Source organism: Mustelus asterias, chromosome 6, assembly GCF_964213995.1.
Source record: "Mustelus asterias chromosome 6, sMusAst1.hap1.1, whole genome shotgun sequence".
Classification (NCBI taxonomy): Eukaryota; Metazoa; Chordata; class Chondrichthyes; order Carcharhiniformes; family Triakidae; genus Mustelus; species Mustelus asterias.
The window spans coordinates 50221670-50238222 of NC_135806.1; the positions used below are offsets into that span (position 1 = coordinate 50221670).

The following is a 16553-nucleotide window of genomic DNA, read 5'->3' on the forward strand; positions in this document are numbered from 1 at the left end:
ATTGAGGCCGAAGGACACCTTGAGCTACATTCAAGCTGGAGACAGATATTTACCCTCAGAAGTCGTACACCAAGGCGAGTACTTGTGGAGTAGCAAATTGAAATCTGTGAGCATCTGTCAGAATTTCTTGAGGTTGTCTGCACCCAGGCACCAAAGATAGAAGAGTCTCTCTCTACCACAAGTGCAGTGATGTCTCAAACATTTGAGCACCTCCACTGAAAGAATAGCCAACTTTACCGGGAGTTATATGCAGCAGGCCAAAGAGTGGATGCAGGCTCACAACAATGTCTTCCATATGATGGCGACAAACTTGAAAAACGGTCAAAACAGTTGTCTTGATGGTTGAACATTACATTCAAATACAACTAAGTGCTCTCCCTCTCTTGATTAACACGGAAGTGGAGATAGGCCGCAAGAAGGAAGAATTAGATAGGGATATGGCAATGGCTGCTCTCCTCTAGGCACCTGCATGTCAAAGCCTCTGACAAAGTGCACCCTACCCCCAAACTGATGAGGTGCTGCACAGGTGTCACTGGGGAGACTTTGACAGGATCAGCAGTAGCTTTTTTTGCATCAATGCAGCTAAGATACATGCTATCCATTCATGTTGCTGGACCCCCATTGAGCATTTAGCCAACAAGCAGCACATGTTGTGCTCAGTTGAGCAAATTCAAATAAGGACGCAACAAGAGGTTTGCATACTGCCTGCCTCAACCTCACTGGGCAAGAGCTGATAATTATTGCAACTCCTGCACCCAGAAAACAGGATCAAATCAATTTCTTGCTCAAGAGAGTGTTATACAAGATTCAACCTCATGAGATTGAGGTAGATTATTAGTGTAGATTGAGGGTTTGTTAACGATCAGTAAACAGAAGGTAGCAATTCTCGTGATGGCATGGTGTAACTAGTGGTGTGCTGCAAGGAACAGTCCTTGAGCCTCAGTGATTTACAATTGATCTCAATTACCCAGATGATGGGACCAAGTGTAATGTCAAGTTTTCTGATAATTCAAAGCTGTGGGAAAGTAAGCTTTGAGGTGGTCAGAAAAAGCCTACAAAAGGATACAAACTGATTAATTGATTGGGCAAGGTGGCAGATGGAGCATAAAATGTGTGAAAATATTCATGGTAATGTCACAAAAACCTGCTTTGTATCAAAAAAAAAAGCTTTTTGAATCTAGTATTGAGTCCAACACATTTGAGATGGAGTCTACCTGGTCTGCAAAAACCTATCGAAGAGAAAGGCCTCAGGGGGATGTGAATGAACCATATCCCTAACTCATTGGCACACCATTCAGACACTCATCTGGGTACTCAACTGGGTGGAGGCAAACCAAAAAAAAACCACTTGGGCGATGGGATCCTGACTGAGGGAGGGATTCCCAGATATGAAATAATCAACCTATAATTGGAATACACTGCCCATGACTTATTTGAATATCTGGGGCAGTTGGAAAGGTCACATAACAATCTAATCTTGAGTGTGTTTTAAGCACCTGCTTTCTTTGCAAAACTGGAGTGGGTTCTTTCCTCTCTTGCTCCACCCAACTTGCAAGTTATTGAACCTTACCTGCTGATGGTAAGGGCTTTTTGAAAGAAGTCAACCCAGCACTACTGTCTGCAGAAGAACAGGTAAGTCATCTGGCTGCATCTTTAAATTGCCTCAATGCTGGAAGCATCAGAACCATAAAGTGAAAGCAGCAGGATGGTCAAATTCAGCCTGAAGCTAGCCAAGTTACCAAATTCCACCACCTGTCACCCCCTTTAAGCTTATTGGACTCGAACATGCTTAATCTATCCTTCACTACTCTGCAATCTATTTGTGTGTATATAAACTTTGAGCGCATGTGTGTGAAAATGTTAGAGCATACATTTTCATTTTACTTAGACAAGATTAGTTACAATCAAAGCTATCCTCCTTTCTTTGATCGAGTTCAAGAAAACCAATTTGATTGTGTCTTTTACGATCACAGCAAGTAAACAGTTAACTACTTACTGAATTGGCAAGTATGTCCTTTTCCAAAAAAAGTTAGTCAAACAAGGAGGGGGAGAAAAAAAGGGGAACCAACCAACTCCTTCTCGCCTGATCGTAACAGTGGGAAGAATGGAAGGAAGAATGAAAAAAAAACAAATTTTTAAGAAAAGATGAGAGACTGGGAAATGCTAATATTTAGTAGAATTTGGCTGTCCTTGTATTTGAATCAGAGAACGTTAACATGCAAATACAGCAAGCAAATATGAAGGCAAATAGTATGTCAGCATTTATTGCAAGGGGTTGACACATAAGAATTTGGTGAAATCGCTCATGAAATATTGTTCACAGTTTTAATTCCTTTATGCAAGGAAGGCTTCCCTTGAGGAGGGTGCAACAAAGGCTTACTAAATTGATTCTTGGAATGAGAGATTTCTTACATTCTCTAGAATTTAGAAGAAAGAGGTGATCGCATTGTCATGTTTAAATTTTTCAGACAGCTTGACAGGATAGACGCTGAAAGGTTATTTCCTCTGGCTGAGGAGTCTAGAACTCGGGATCAAATTCTCGGGAAAAGGGGTCTGTCATTTAAGACTGAGATTAGAAGAAATTTCAAAGGTTTGTGAATGTTTGGAATTCTTCGTGGATTCTCAGTCGGTGACTATATTTAAGGCAAAGATCAATAATTTTTTTTGGCGGGGAGGTTCACTAAGGGAAGAGATCAGGAAAGTAGAGTTGATGTAGAAGTTTAGTTAAGATTTTACTGAGGGGCTACATGGCCTACTGCTGCTCCTGTTTCTTACACTCTCCCACAATGAATTTCTTAACGGAGCAAGGCAAATCCTCCCAACTCATCCATCAATTATAGCTCAATTCCTCCTTGCAGGTGGAACTAGCGCAGCAACTTTCTCCGCCAGTTCTAAAATCAAAGTTCTCCTGCAGCCAAAATAATAAAGTAGTAACACTTTGCTGAAATAAAAACAAAGTATTGCATGCCTAAGAGCAGCACAAGTGTTCATTCAACTGAAATAAAACAAGGGGGGGGGGAACTGTTGCGCTTATTTGGGTAATATAAATTTAGAACAGACTGCTCTTTAAGGACCATACATTCTTAACTGAGCTTATTGTTGCACACAGAGGATGGAATGAAGCAAAAATCCCATTAAAGCTTCAGATTTTTAGGAATATGCCAGGTCATCTATTATTGTTTAAAGAAGTCATAAAAATGTTTGTCAAAACACTAATTTTTAACAAAGTTGCTATATGATTTATTCAAAAAAGGCTCTTTCCTAAAGACAAACATTACCTGTAAATGGATCTATTCCACTCGTACCTCCAGTGCCTAAACCAGTCCCTGGTATATAGCGGCCTGAACCTGCAAAGTATTAAATACATTACAAATTGTTAAATTTGTCTCATTTGATCATATAAGAGAGAACTCCTCCACTTGTTTTACCCAGGATTTGTAATCTGTCAATAAGTGAGGCAGATTCAGTCTCCTTCAGCTGTTCACTGGCTCTCGTTTCAGATTTCCAGCATCTGCAGTATTTTGCATTTGCTGTAGTCAAAATCTGGTCTGAAACCTTGCTATCAATGAAGTGAAAATTTTTTTATCTTCACAAAATCAAATTACAAAGGTTGTACAAGTATTTTTCCCACTCCAAAATAATAAACTGACATGTCCAACACATACCCACATCTGAGCTAAGTGGAGAGATTAGAAAAGCTGGGGTTGTTCTTTCTAAAGCGGAGAAAGTTGAGGGAGATTTAATAGATTTCAAAATCATAAGGGTATTGTGCAGATTAGGTGGATTAGCCAGGTAAATGTGCAGGGTTATGGGGTTAGGGCAGGGAGTGGATCTGGGTATGATACTCTTTTGGGACAGTCTGTGCAGACTTGAAGGGCCAAATTACCTTCTTTTGCATTGTAGGGATTCTATAGTTCTCCTTCGTTGCTCTGTTTACAATAGAAGTAATAAGAACATAAGAAATAGGAGCAGGAGCAGGCCATCTAGCCCCTCGAGCCTGCCCCACCATTCAATAAGATCATGGCTGATCTGAAGTGGATCAGTTCCACTTACCCGCTTGATCCCTATAACCCCTAATTCCCTTACCGATCAGGAATCCATCTATCCGTGATTTAAACATATTCAATGAGGTAGCCTCCACCACTTCAGTGGGAAGAGAATTCCAGAGATTCACCACCCTCTGAGAGAAGAAGTTCCTCCTCAACTCTGTCCTAAACTGACCCTCCTTTATTTTGAGGCTGTGCCCTCTAGTTCTAGTTTCCTTTCTAAGTGGAAAGAATCTCTCCATCTCTACCCTATCCAGCCCCTTCATTATCTTATAGGTCTCTATAAGATCCCTCCTCAGCCTTCTAAATTCCAACGAGTACAAACCCAATCTGCTCAGTCTCTCCTCATAATCAACACCCCTCATCTCTGGTATCAGCCTGGTGAACCTTCTCTGCACTCCCTCCAAGGCCAATATATCCTTCCGCAAATAAGGGGACCAAAACTGCACACAGTATTCCAACTGCGGCCTCACCAATGCCCTGTACAGATGCAGCAAGACATCTCTGCTTTTATATTCTATCCCCCTTGCGATATAGGCCAACATCCCATTTGCCTTCTTGATACCGGTAATACCGGTAACCAGAAATAAAGATTTAAAGTAATTGTCAAAAGAACCAGAGGCAAGATAAATTTTGTTTTTTTAAATGCAGCAAGTTGTCATGGCCTAGAATGCACTGCCAGAAAGGTTGGATAAGCAGATTAAACGATAACTTTCAAAAGGGAATAAAGATCATAAAACTGTGTTAACATTCAAAATTGGACTGGATATGTAGATGAGAGAAAAGGGGAATAAGGGATATGAGCAGATGGTAAACAAGCGTGATTCGGTCTATTTGCTAATATGGAGAATAAATAGACCACTTGGGTGAACTACCCATTTTAATATTGTGAATTACATGCATTTCAACGTATTATGGCAGTATATATTTGGGTTTCAATCAGAAACTAGGGGCAGCATGATGGCACAGTGGTTAGCACTGATGCCTCACAGCGCCAGGGATCCGGGTTCGATTCCCAGCTCGGATCACTGTCTGTGTGGAGTCTGCATGTTCTCCTCGTGTCTGCCTGAGTTTCCTCTGGATGCTCCGGTTTCCTCCCACAGTCTGAAGGATGTGCTGGTTAGGTGCATTGACCATGCTAAATTCTCCCTCAGTGTACCCGAGCAGGTGCCGGAGTGTGGCCATGAGGGGATTTCCAGAGTAATTTCATTGTAAGCCTACTTGTGACACTAATAATAAATAAAAATAAGTATCTTTTAAAATACCATGGTACAAGAATATTCGTTCAACTCCACCACAAACTGGTTGTACATTGTTATTACTCTCACTTTGTAAGTGGAGTGGAATATATGGGTTCACTGCATATTAAAAAATGAGATACATACATTTACAGTACATTAATCTCACTGACCTGTAAAAGGATCTGAAAACCCTGTGCCTGTTGATCCAAGTGTATTTCCTTTTGTATTCTCAATAATAAAATTCGCAACCTGATCTAGAAACATTGGGTTCAGGTCATTCTTTTGTAAGAAATTGTGGGCAACAAGCCATGGATCATCAGTGATATTGTAAGGCAGTTTCATTGAAGGTCCACCCTCATTAATATCAATAGTAAACACATAATCGAACTCCTAAAATATGAGATACAAAGAAAAATTATTGTTGTGGGTCTGAACTTCAGCTAGCCTCAAACTATAATACAACTGCATATTCACTGACTACGTGACAAGAGTGATAAAGTCAAACCAGACTACCCAGGTTGGTAGCAAACAAATAAGATGATGCATTGTACAATGTTACAGAAACTCCCTGTTCAATAATAATGCTGAGTGGACTGCTAAATTAATTTTAATACAGTTGCAGCCTTCCTTCATATAAAACAGTGATTTGCACAGTGGTGGTCAACTTTGTGTTAAGCCCATCTCCCCTATACTATTGTCACTCTGCAGCGATACTGGAGTGACCTCTCCAGGGAGCATGCCTGGGTAAAATTTATGGAGACCAGGGCTGCCCAAATATCAGGGTCCCCATTTCAACATTCCCAGCAGAGTCCAAAGGAATGGAAAGCACTATGTTTGGCACTGACGGGTTTGCAGGATTTACTGGAAATAGGACATATTTAGACATGAGTCGGTCTTTGGACTCTACTCCAGGTTTATTCCCTTAGCCTTTAATTCTCTGGGGGTATCCAAAAGGCAGTGGAACTATTCACCCATTGCTGGGAATTTGGTTCATGAGTATCAGGGCATGTCCACATGCAGGTAGGCCTGCACACTGCATATCTGGGGGTCAAGGTTTCTCTTAAGCTTTAGCCTGGGGCCACGAGGGCCCCAGTTTGCATGTAACACCAGAAAGAGGTACAGCTGAAGACCTGCCAATGGAGAGGATGTGCACCGACAGGGCGAGACTTATATATTTGGGTCTCTTTTCTGCATTGCTGCTAGCCAGCAGAATAAGCTGAAAAGGAGAAGCAAACTAGCATGCATAGACTAAAAGTATATTAATTCTATTCACCCTCACAGCAAACACATCACATCGATCTGTTGGACACACATTATACTGGAATTCCCACCATGTTACTCAGGTGTGGAAGAGGTTAGGTTGATGAGCTCAGGCAACCAGCCACAGGGATGCACATGTGGAATGTGCATTTGGAGGCAGGATAAGCTGAGGAACAGAACGACTGGGTAGGATGCTATGCCAACCAGCAGGTCTGAGAGTGCACAAGGAGTCGGTAGGCTTTCCAGTACTGAGCTCTTGTTAAATGTATTGCTTATTTGGTTATAAATGCTGAGGGTGAAGCTTCCTGGAACTTGTGGCTGATTTTTACTTTTGCAATGATGTGGTGACATGACAGCAGCAACTAAGTATGATAAGGTTAGCAGACACCAGTTATGAATGCTCCAGAAGCTAGATAAATAACACTTTACTTTCAATTTATTTTGGGAAACATTTTTAAAATTCTTTCACAGGATGCTGGTGTCGCTGGCTTGGCCAGCATTGGTTGCCCATCTTAATTAATTGTTCTTGAGAAGGTGGATATTGAGCCATCTTCCTGAACCACTGCAGTACATGTGGTGCAGGTACAACAACAATGCGGTTAGGAAGGAAGTTCCAGGATTTTGACCTAGCGACAGTGAAGGAACAGGAATATAGTGCCAAGTCAGGATGGCTTGGAGGGAAACTTGCAGGTGGTTGTGTTCCCATGTGTCTGCTGCCCTTCCCCTTCTAGGAGTTAGGAGGTCTTGAGTTTGGAAAGTACTGCCGAAGGAACCTTGGCTGCAATTCATCTTGTAGATGGCGTACACTGCTGACATTGTGCATCGGTGGTAGAGAGAGTGAATGCTTAAGGTGGTGGATGGGGTGCCAATCAAGTGGGTAGCTTTGTCTTGGATGGTATCAAGTTTCTTGAGTGTTGTTTGAGCTGCACTCTTCGATATATTTTGACAACCTTTACGAAACTTGTGAAACTACACAAATTATTTGTTAATTATGCATAGAAGTGAATTTATATTATAGCCAATAAATGTTGGAGAAAATCACCAGTTTTCGATACAATTACATTTTCTAAACTGTAATAGAGATGTTCCAATTTTTTGTTTTGTAAAAATGAAGGTAAAAATACAGATAGTGAAACATACTTTGCCTTCGTAAAGAACTTTTCCCGAGGTTTTCTGGGTTCCTCCTGATGAACCCACCACATCACCAATCTTAATCCATCGCCCATCGACAACACTCCACTGATAAGCCTGAACAGAATCTTCAACTCTGATCAGCCGTGTTTGTCCTTCCCTTGTGCCTAAAAGAAAAAAAATAGAAGTTTAAAGTTCACAAATCGAATACTGCAACTGAAATTTGACCTCGTTCTTGTATACATCTTTGGGCTTAACGCAATGACATTGGACTTATCAGAAAATGCAAGACAAATTGTTTTGTGCAAAAGATTTTGTGCTTAACCCCTAGCTTTGGGAACTGACTAAGCCAGCCAATCCTTTGTAGATAAGAGGTTTTTCTTCCCCCAACACTGAATTATATTAACGTTGCTTCTTTAGCAATAGAAATATCATAAAACACAAGTTTGTTGTGGTGGAATGAAACTTGTGGATTTGGACAGTTGAGTTCATCAGTATCACCAAGCTCTGAATAAAATATTACCTTTGGTTTATTAACTTGCTTATTTCACTATCAGACAAAGAACACATAATAGAAAGATATAGTTTAAATAAAAATTGCTTTTGTGACATTTCTATAGTTTCAATCATAATGAAAACAACAAGTTAATACCATCAGAATTATTGATGGAAATAAATTATAATTTTATGACAAATTATAAAAGTAATAAACCTAATTCAAATAACTGACTCTCACACTCTGCCTACGAAGCCCAGCTTCAGGGAGATGAGATGGAGTCTTCAGCGAGAAGCACCATAGCTATTCAACTCTTGTAATAAAACTCATTATATAACAGAACACATAACAGGCTGACATGAATTCCATCTCACTCCAGTTTGTGTTTCCTTTTTTTCCCCTCCTTCTTCTATTGCTTCCTTTGTGGTCTCTCCATCCATTATACGTTTGTCACATCTCTCCCGCTTTACATTTGCATTGCGCTCCCTCACCCACCCTTCCCATTTGCATTTCCCTCTCCCACTCATCCTGCTCGTTTTCTCCCTCTTTCTCACTTTGTGTCTTTTTTTCCCTCTCAGTCCAGTTTGTGTTTCTCTATCTCCCTCTCTCTTCCGCCACCAGTTTATTTCTCTCAGGATTTTGGAGTTTTGAGGCAATTTTCATTGACCCATTGCAGCGGCACAGTGATCAGCACTGCTGTCTCACAGCACCAGGGACCCGAATTCAATTCCCGGCTTGAATCACTGTCTGTATGGAGTTTGCACGTTCTCCCCGTGACTGCGTGGATTTCTTCCGGGTGCTCCGGTTTCCTCCCACAGTCTGAAAGATGTGTTGGCTAGGTGCATTGCCCATGCTAAATTCTCCCTCAGTGTACCTGAACAGGGGCCAGAGTGTGGCGACTAGGGGATTTTCACAGTAACTTCATTGCAGTGTTAATATAAGCCTACTTGTGACAATAAAAGTAAGTAAATTAAGTGGTGCACTCAGGATGGAGGGGAGAGGGGCAGCACAATGGTTAGAACTGCTGCCTCACAGCGCCAGGGACCCAGGTTCACTTCCAGCCTCGGGTCACTGTGTGGGGTCTGGGTGGGATTGTGGTTGATGCGGGCTCAATGGGCCGAATGGCCTCCTTCTGCACTGTCGGGATTCTATGATTCCAAGCAGCTGGGCTTCGTTTAGTTGCAAGCCGCGACAGTCAGGGTGTTGCATATGTTTGAACCATGAAACTAAGGACTGTTTCTCCCAATCCATCAGCTGCAGTGCTCAGGAAATCAGTCATGAAATCTGGTAGGTGATGAGAATACAATACAATATAGCTCCACAATCTGCCAATGGTTTGATTTTAAAAAATCTAACTTCAAAAATCCCCTTATGCTCCAACACACATTCATTACACAACAAATTTAACAGACTACTGAATTTCTTCCAACTCCCTAATATATATCTTCATGATCTCTCCAAAAAGCTAGTCAGTGTACAGATTGGGACACAAGAGCAGTAGAAATTGCCTGGGTGTAGATCCTATAAAAATTCAAAGTAATTTTGGCCATTACTGGAATTGCACCTGGTCTTCAGCAATGATTGTCACTGGACCTAGATGGGAGGTGATTGAGAGGCTCTGGCAGGGCCACATTAGGAGGGTCCGATGAGGGGGGAAGCGAGGGGTGATGCGAATGCTTCCAATAGGCTGAGGGACAAAACCTGCCCGTGCCCAGCCCCCCTCTCCTTCTCCTCCCAATCAAAGAGACCGACAGGGATTCAAACTTGATTCCTCTTCTGTCTCTCATGCTTGATTAAATCTGGGGGATCTCCAGCAAACAAAGAACAATGCTGAAAGGCAACAGGCAAGCAGCCATTCACATTGAAGTATTCTCACAGAAACCAAACAAGCAAGTTAAAAACATCTTTTGCTTCACTTTGAATTGAAAGAAGAAAAAAAATCAGATTACAAAATAAATGAATATAATTGGAACAGGATCAACATAAATATAAGCAAACTTTAAAAAGGTTAATTTGAAAAAGTCTTATCATAATGGAGAAATTTAATATTCCACAAATATAAAATTGCTTTTCAGAGCCAGTGGGATTACTTAGCAGTAATTATGAACTTAGTACACTGCAATGATTTCACCCGATCACATGATTATTCAACATACCCAGATATTAAGGAAACATTACCTCTATTCAGCAGCATTCTGACCATTATCAATATTGCCCAACTCCATGTAACATGAAGTTAACAATCATATAAACATATGAATTAGGAGGTGTAGGCCTTTGAGACTGCTCCGCCATTCAATAAGATCATGTCTGATCTGAGTATAACCTCCCACCTGCTGGATAACCCTTCACCCTTGATCAAGAATCCATCTGCCTTTACCTTAAAAATATTCAAAGACTCTACCTTCGCTACCTTTTCAGGAACGGAGTTTCAAAAACTCAATACCCTCAGAGAAAACAATTCTCCACATCTCTGTCTAAATGGGCGACCCCTTATTTTTCAACAGTGACCCCTAGTTTTGATTCTCCCACAAAAACAAAACATCTTTCCACGCCCACATCAAATCTCCTCTTACCATTCGAAACTCCAATGGATACAAGCCTAATCTGTCCATGCTTTCTTCATAAGTCAACCTACTCATTCCTGGTATTAACCTAGTAAACCTTCTCTGAACTGTTTCGAATGCATTTACATTCTTTCTTAAATAAAAGGAGACCAATACAGTACACAGTATTCCAGATGAGGTCTCACTAGTGTCCTGTACAACTGAAGCATAACATCCCTACTTTTATATTTAATTTCCCTCACAACAAATGATAACATTCCATTAGCTTTCCTAATTACTTGCTGTAATTGTATATTAGCCTTTTGCGTTTCATGCACTAGGACATCCAGACTCCTTTAAATTTCAAGAGCTCTGCAATCTCTGACCATTTATATATGCTTAGTTTTAATTCTTCCTGTCAAAATTGACATTCACATTTGCTCACATTATACTCCATTTGCTAACTCTTTGCCCACTCACCCAGCTATGTTCTTTTGTAGCCTGTTGATGTCTTTACAACTCATTTGTCTACCTATTTGCGTAATCAGCAAATTTATCAACCATTCCTCCAGTCCGTTCATCCATGTCGTTTATCTAAATTGTAAAAGGTTAGGCCCCAGCACTGATTCCTGTGGAACACCACTCATTACATTTTGCCAACCAGATAAAGACTCATTTATGGATACTTTATTTCTTGTTAGCTACCCAATCTTCTATCCATGCTTTTGTGTTACCCCCTGCACCTAAAGATTTTGTTTTCCTGCAACAACCTTTGATGTAGCACCTTGTCAAGTGCCTTCTGGAAATCCAAGAACAGTAAATCCACTAGTTCTTCTTTATCCACAGCACATGCAGCTTCTTCAACGAACTCCAATAAATTGGTTAAACGTAATGTGTGCGCATACATGCATGTCCCTTTAGAATCATAGAATCCCTACAGTGCAGGAAGCAATTTGGCCCATCAAATCTGCAACGACTATCTTACGCAGGCCCCCTCTGCCACCCTATCCCCGTAATCCTGCACATTTACCATGGTCAATCCACCTAACCTGCAAATCTTTGGAGCACCCAGGGGAAATACACACAGACATGGGGAAAATGTGCAAACTCCACACAGACAGTCACCCAAGCCCGGATTTGGGTGAGGAAACAGTGGTAATCACTGTGCTGCACATGTGGAGAGTTGCAAATTAGAAGTAAATAGTCACATTTTGTTGTTGTTAAATCATTCTCTGGTATCAAGAGGATAAATTCACACAAGGAAAAAAATTGCAAATGCTGCACATCAAAACAGAAAACACTGGAAATACATAAATCAGTCATGGTTTCTAAAAGACATGTTATCAAATTGTCAGGTGTTTAACCTATCAATCAGTATGGGATAAACATATTTTATCACCTCCAAACTATTCCAAATAAAAACAAATTATTTGCAAAGTCAAATAATAATCTTTCCATTTTGTAAATAAGAATTCGGGGATGCTGCTAAACTTAATTTTCAGTTTAGTGCAAAACCATTCTTAGTTGTGTTGAAGAGAAATTACATTACATACCAGGTTCATCAAGATGTTCTCTTCCTGGAAGTTCATTAATATTTATATCCCCTAAATCTCCCGTTTTAGGGTCAATAGTTGCACTGGACAATTCATTCTCAAAAGTTTGGATCTCTTCCGCAGAGGCCGTCCGTTCTTCAGCCTCAGTGAACACTCTTATTATGCTATCACTGCAGTAGAAAAAAAATGTATAAGCAACACAAGTTTTCTGAAAACAAAAGCTTGTATTTATATAGTGCCTTAAATGTAGTAAAATGTCTCAAACCTGCTCAAAAGAATGATGCATGGAGCTATACAAAATTTGACACCGGCCTGAGATTTTACATCAAGTGACCAAGTCACAGAGATAGGCTTTAAAGGAGGACAGAGAAAGCTAACTGGGTTTAGGGAGGGAATTCCATGGCTTAATGGCAGATCAAAGCAATTCAGGAATGCGCAGGAAGCTAAGATTTTAGCAGTGCATAAATTTGAGGGTTGTATGGCTGTAAGAGATTACAAAGGTAAAGAGGGGCAAGGCCAGATCAGTTTGAACAAAAGGAAGAGCTTTAAAACTGAGGCATTGCTGGACTGGGAGCCAATGCAGCTCAGCAAAACAGGAGTGCTGGGTATGTGGGACTTGAGCTATTTGGAATACAGATATGAAATCATCTAAACTCAGCTTGAAAGTAAATCAGGTATAACTGGATGGCTGATAACTTTTCCCAGGTTTTGTAATTACATTTATGAAAGTTAGTTGCACACAAATCTAACTGTCTAGTATTAAAAGTCGCCAGTCATAGTCCCTGGTGACTGGTGGTGATTTAACCTAAAGGTCATCACAACTCGGGCATGGGGCAAGGCTGAAAAGGCAAAGCTTCATGAATAACTTCCGCTGGTATGAGAATTGAACATGCACTGTTCGTATCACTGCATCACTAACCAGCTGTCCAACCGAGCTATGTCTGCCCACCTTAAAATTTCAGTTTAAATCATTACTTTCGTGTCAAATATAAATTTTTCACAAAGCTCAGATTTTTTTTAAAAATCTAAATTTCAAAAAAATTTAGTTTAATATACAAGCTCAGAGTCTAGTCCATTTCCTGAAACAGGTGCTTGGATGTCAAAGATTGTCTTAGGAATTAGCCTTCATAAAGACTTTGCACCTAAACACAAAAGTCTTACGGATAATCAGAAAGGCAGAAGTGTGTCCTGGAAATGTTTTCAACTGATTATTTTTTAAGCATCTGCAGTCATTAGTACTTTGTTGGATCTTATTGCTTCTACCTTGTTAATAAATCTAAGTTCTGGTCCGAATGTACGGGGCTGCCTTACCAGCATTTACTACCTTCCAAAATTGATAAGACAGTGTGGTAGTCATCCCACATGGTTGCTAGTGCATTACATCACAGCTGGTGTAATTGTGATTTGTGAGTTGTGATCCAATGCATTACATAAGATTCATATTTGTGTAATTTGGAGATGTGGGCTACTTATGGGAATGGCTTTTTATTTCCATAAACTCAAAGTAGAAAAGTGATAGGAGAAAATCCAAATCTCAACATGTTACAACACAATATAGTGATATATTGGACAGCATGGAAATGTGAAAGGTGCAAGGAGATCAGAAATAACAAAACATTAGGAAAAAAAACTATACGGAATACAAAGTGTTAGGACAAGAAACAGGTGTGCAGGATCAGAAAAAGATAAGTTGAACTTGCACACTCTTGTGAAGACTAATTAATAATCTGGATTGCTACTTTGGACAGCTTAGTTTTATGCACAGAAATGTATCAGATTAAGTAATGGGGCTGAGTAGTTTCGTCAAAATGGATTTAAAATGCATCTGGCCTCAGCTATGAAGTAAAATGCTCTTGTAAGTAAAAACCAACACATCAGTCATACGAAAAGAAAAAATACAAAATATAAAAAGTCTATTTTGTAGAAGAGTAGGGAAGATGTAAAAAAATGCTCCAATTATTCTCCAATCCAGTAAAAACACAACTGAAATCTTAAAAGGGTTTAAAGAGTTTATGTTCAAATATCTACACAAGAACTTCCAATAGAAATAGTATTCAATTTAGTTAATCTGCAACCACCTGAATATTCCAAAATATTCAACAGCAGATAGAAATCTGACATTGTCAACCCTATACTTTTGCTGTCTGAAGAAATTAAGTCTTAAAGTATTGTTCATGATGGAAACCAACAGCAATAAACAGGAGGGAGTGGGGCTAGAGAAAAGCAGCAAGAAAAAGAGAAGATAGATTCTAGGCCCTAAAATCTAGAGCAGACCAATTTTGGAATTTATCAACATTCTATTGAACGAAGCTTTGAAGGATTGAGTTTTATAGTATAGTTATAAATAATCAGATTTTATAGTTGTACAGTAAATTTACCTTGAACCCACAACAACATCACCATTATCCAATACACAGCAGGACCAGATAGACTGAGCTGGCAGCCTGATAGTTTGAGTACATTCTCCATCCTTCCAAATTCTTAAAGACCGATCTTCTCCTGTAGTAACAAAATCTGAAGGGAAGAAAGAGACCAATCCAAAATCACAATTGGAGAAAAGTATTCATAAAAAATAAGCATTAAAATATTCTAAGCTGAAAACGTTCTACTTCATAAAATGAAAATGACAGACCAAGGTTTGGTCAGCTGGTCTGTTGAGGAGTTAATTCCTGGTTGTACTAAAATAACGAGGCATTCCTGGTGTATTTCACAAAAATTAGACAGTTTTGCTGTTAATGTTTACCGCTTTGGTGAGATCACATCTGTAACACGGTGTACAGTTATGGTCTCAATACCCAAGGAGGAATAAATTTGTCTTAGAGGGCTGCAACAAAGGTTTACTAGATTTATTCCTGGGATGAAAGGGCTGTCATATGAGGAGAGATTGAGTAGCATCGACCTATGTTTTTGGAGTAAAGAACAAGAGGTGATTTCATTGAACATTTAAAAAAAAATTGAGGGGGTAGAGACTGGGAGGCTGTAGAACTAAAGGTTGTAGTTCCAGAGTATGGTGTTGGCCACTTTGGACTGAGATCGGTGGCATAGTTGTTAGCACTGCCACCTCACAGCGCCAGGGACCCAGATTCGATTCCCAGCTTGGGTCTGTGCAGAGTCTGCATGTTCTCCCCATGCCCGCGTGAGTTTCTTCTGGGTACTCCAGTTTCCACACACAGTCTGAAAGATGTGCTGGTTCGGTGCATTGGCCATGCTAAATTCTCCCTCAATGTACCCGAACAGATGCCGGAATGTAGTGGCTAGGGGATTTTCGCAGTAATGTATTTGATTTGATTTATTGTCACATGTACTAACATACAGTGAAAAGCATTGTTTCTTGCGCGCTATACAGACAAACATACCATTCATAGAGAAGGAAACGAGAGAGTGCAGAATGTAGTGTTACAGTCATAGCTAGGGAAAGCCTACTTATGACACTAATAAATAAACTTTAAAAGAGGAGGAGAAATCTTTTCACTGAGAGGGTTCTGAATCTCAGGAATTCTCCACCCAAGAGGGCTGTAGATATCTGCTCAGTCATCATATACATTAAATTTTAAGATCAATATGAATCAAAGAATGTAAGGATCGATCAGGAAAGTGGAGTTGAGGTTGGAGATTTGCCATAATCTTATTAAATGGTGAAGTAGATTCAAAAAAACCATGGGTGTAATTTCCCCCCTAAAACTTTAAAGTGTCATAACAGCGTGAAAACGCGAGTCCTCCACGTCGGTCTTTTGGACGAGCTCAGCACTGCAATCTTCCGGCACTCGTCAGTTTTCCCTGACATCTGGGAGCTATGAGTCCGGGTAGGTGCAATCTGCTAATGAACCGAGATATCCAACCCACCTGCAGAGTTCCCCCCCTGCAGAACTGCCCTCCCTACATAAGCACCCCCCCCCCCCATCATAGCCCCACCCCCATGGCACTGCCCTGGCACACTTATGGTGCCCAACTGGGCATTGACAGGGTGCCAGGTGGGCACAGCCAGGCTGGCATTGCCCAATAAGCATTGCCCGTTCATGCCCCTACCACCCAGGGGCTTCAAAGGCCTCCACAATCCCCCCAGTGTGGCCATGGCACCTGCTCCGTGCTACTGCAGAGCAGTAGTGATTCTAATTTCTACCTCAAGAGTTGAGCTCTCCTATTGATGCAAAGCAATCTTGAAGTGCTGCATGCTTTAGCTCCCTTACTGTAAGAACACTAGTTCCAAACAGTCTCCAATTTGTCCAAAAGTAACATTACCTACATTATTTGATCAGATTCAAGATGGATACAAGTGCACA

The 16553-nt window shown here is 40.5% G+C and overlaps 1 protein-coding gene across 7 annotated transcripts in view; it reads right to left on the bottom strand.

The window, feature by feature from the left end:
• The window catches only part of plaa (phospholipase A2-activating protein), a 38833-nt gene that overhangs the window by 10548 nt on the left and 11732 nt on the right, over positions 1-16553 (bottom strand). For all 7 annotated transcript variants that reach the window (XM_078214289.1, XM_078214294.1, XM_078214291.1 and 4 more), the window contains 5 exons: positions 14652-14787; positions 12274-12443; positions 7688-7845; positions 5458-5677; positions 3279-3347 (listed from right to left, as the gene is read on the bottom strand). In XM_078214289.1, the coding sequence (XP_078070415.1) occupies positions 3279-3347; positions 5458-5677; positions 7688-7845; positions 12274-12443; positions 14652-14787 (753 nt within the window). The remainder of the gene's footprint in view (positions 1-3278; positions 3348-5457; positions 5678-7687; positions 7846-12273; positions 12444-14651; positions 14788-16553) is intronic.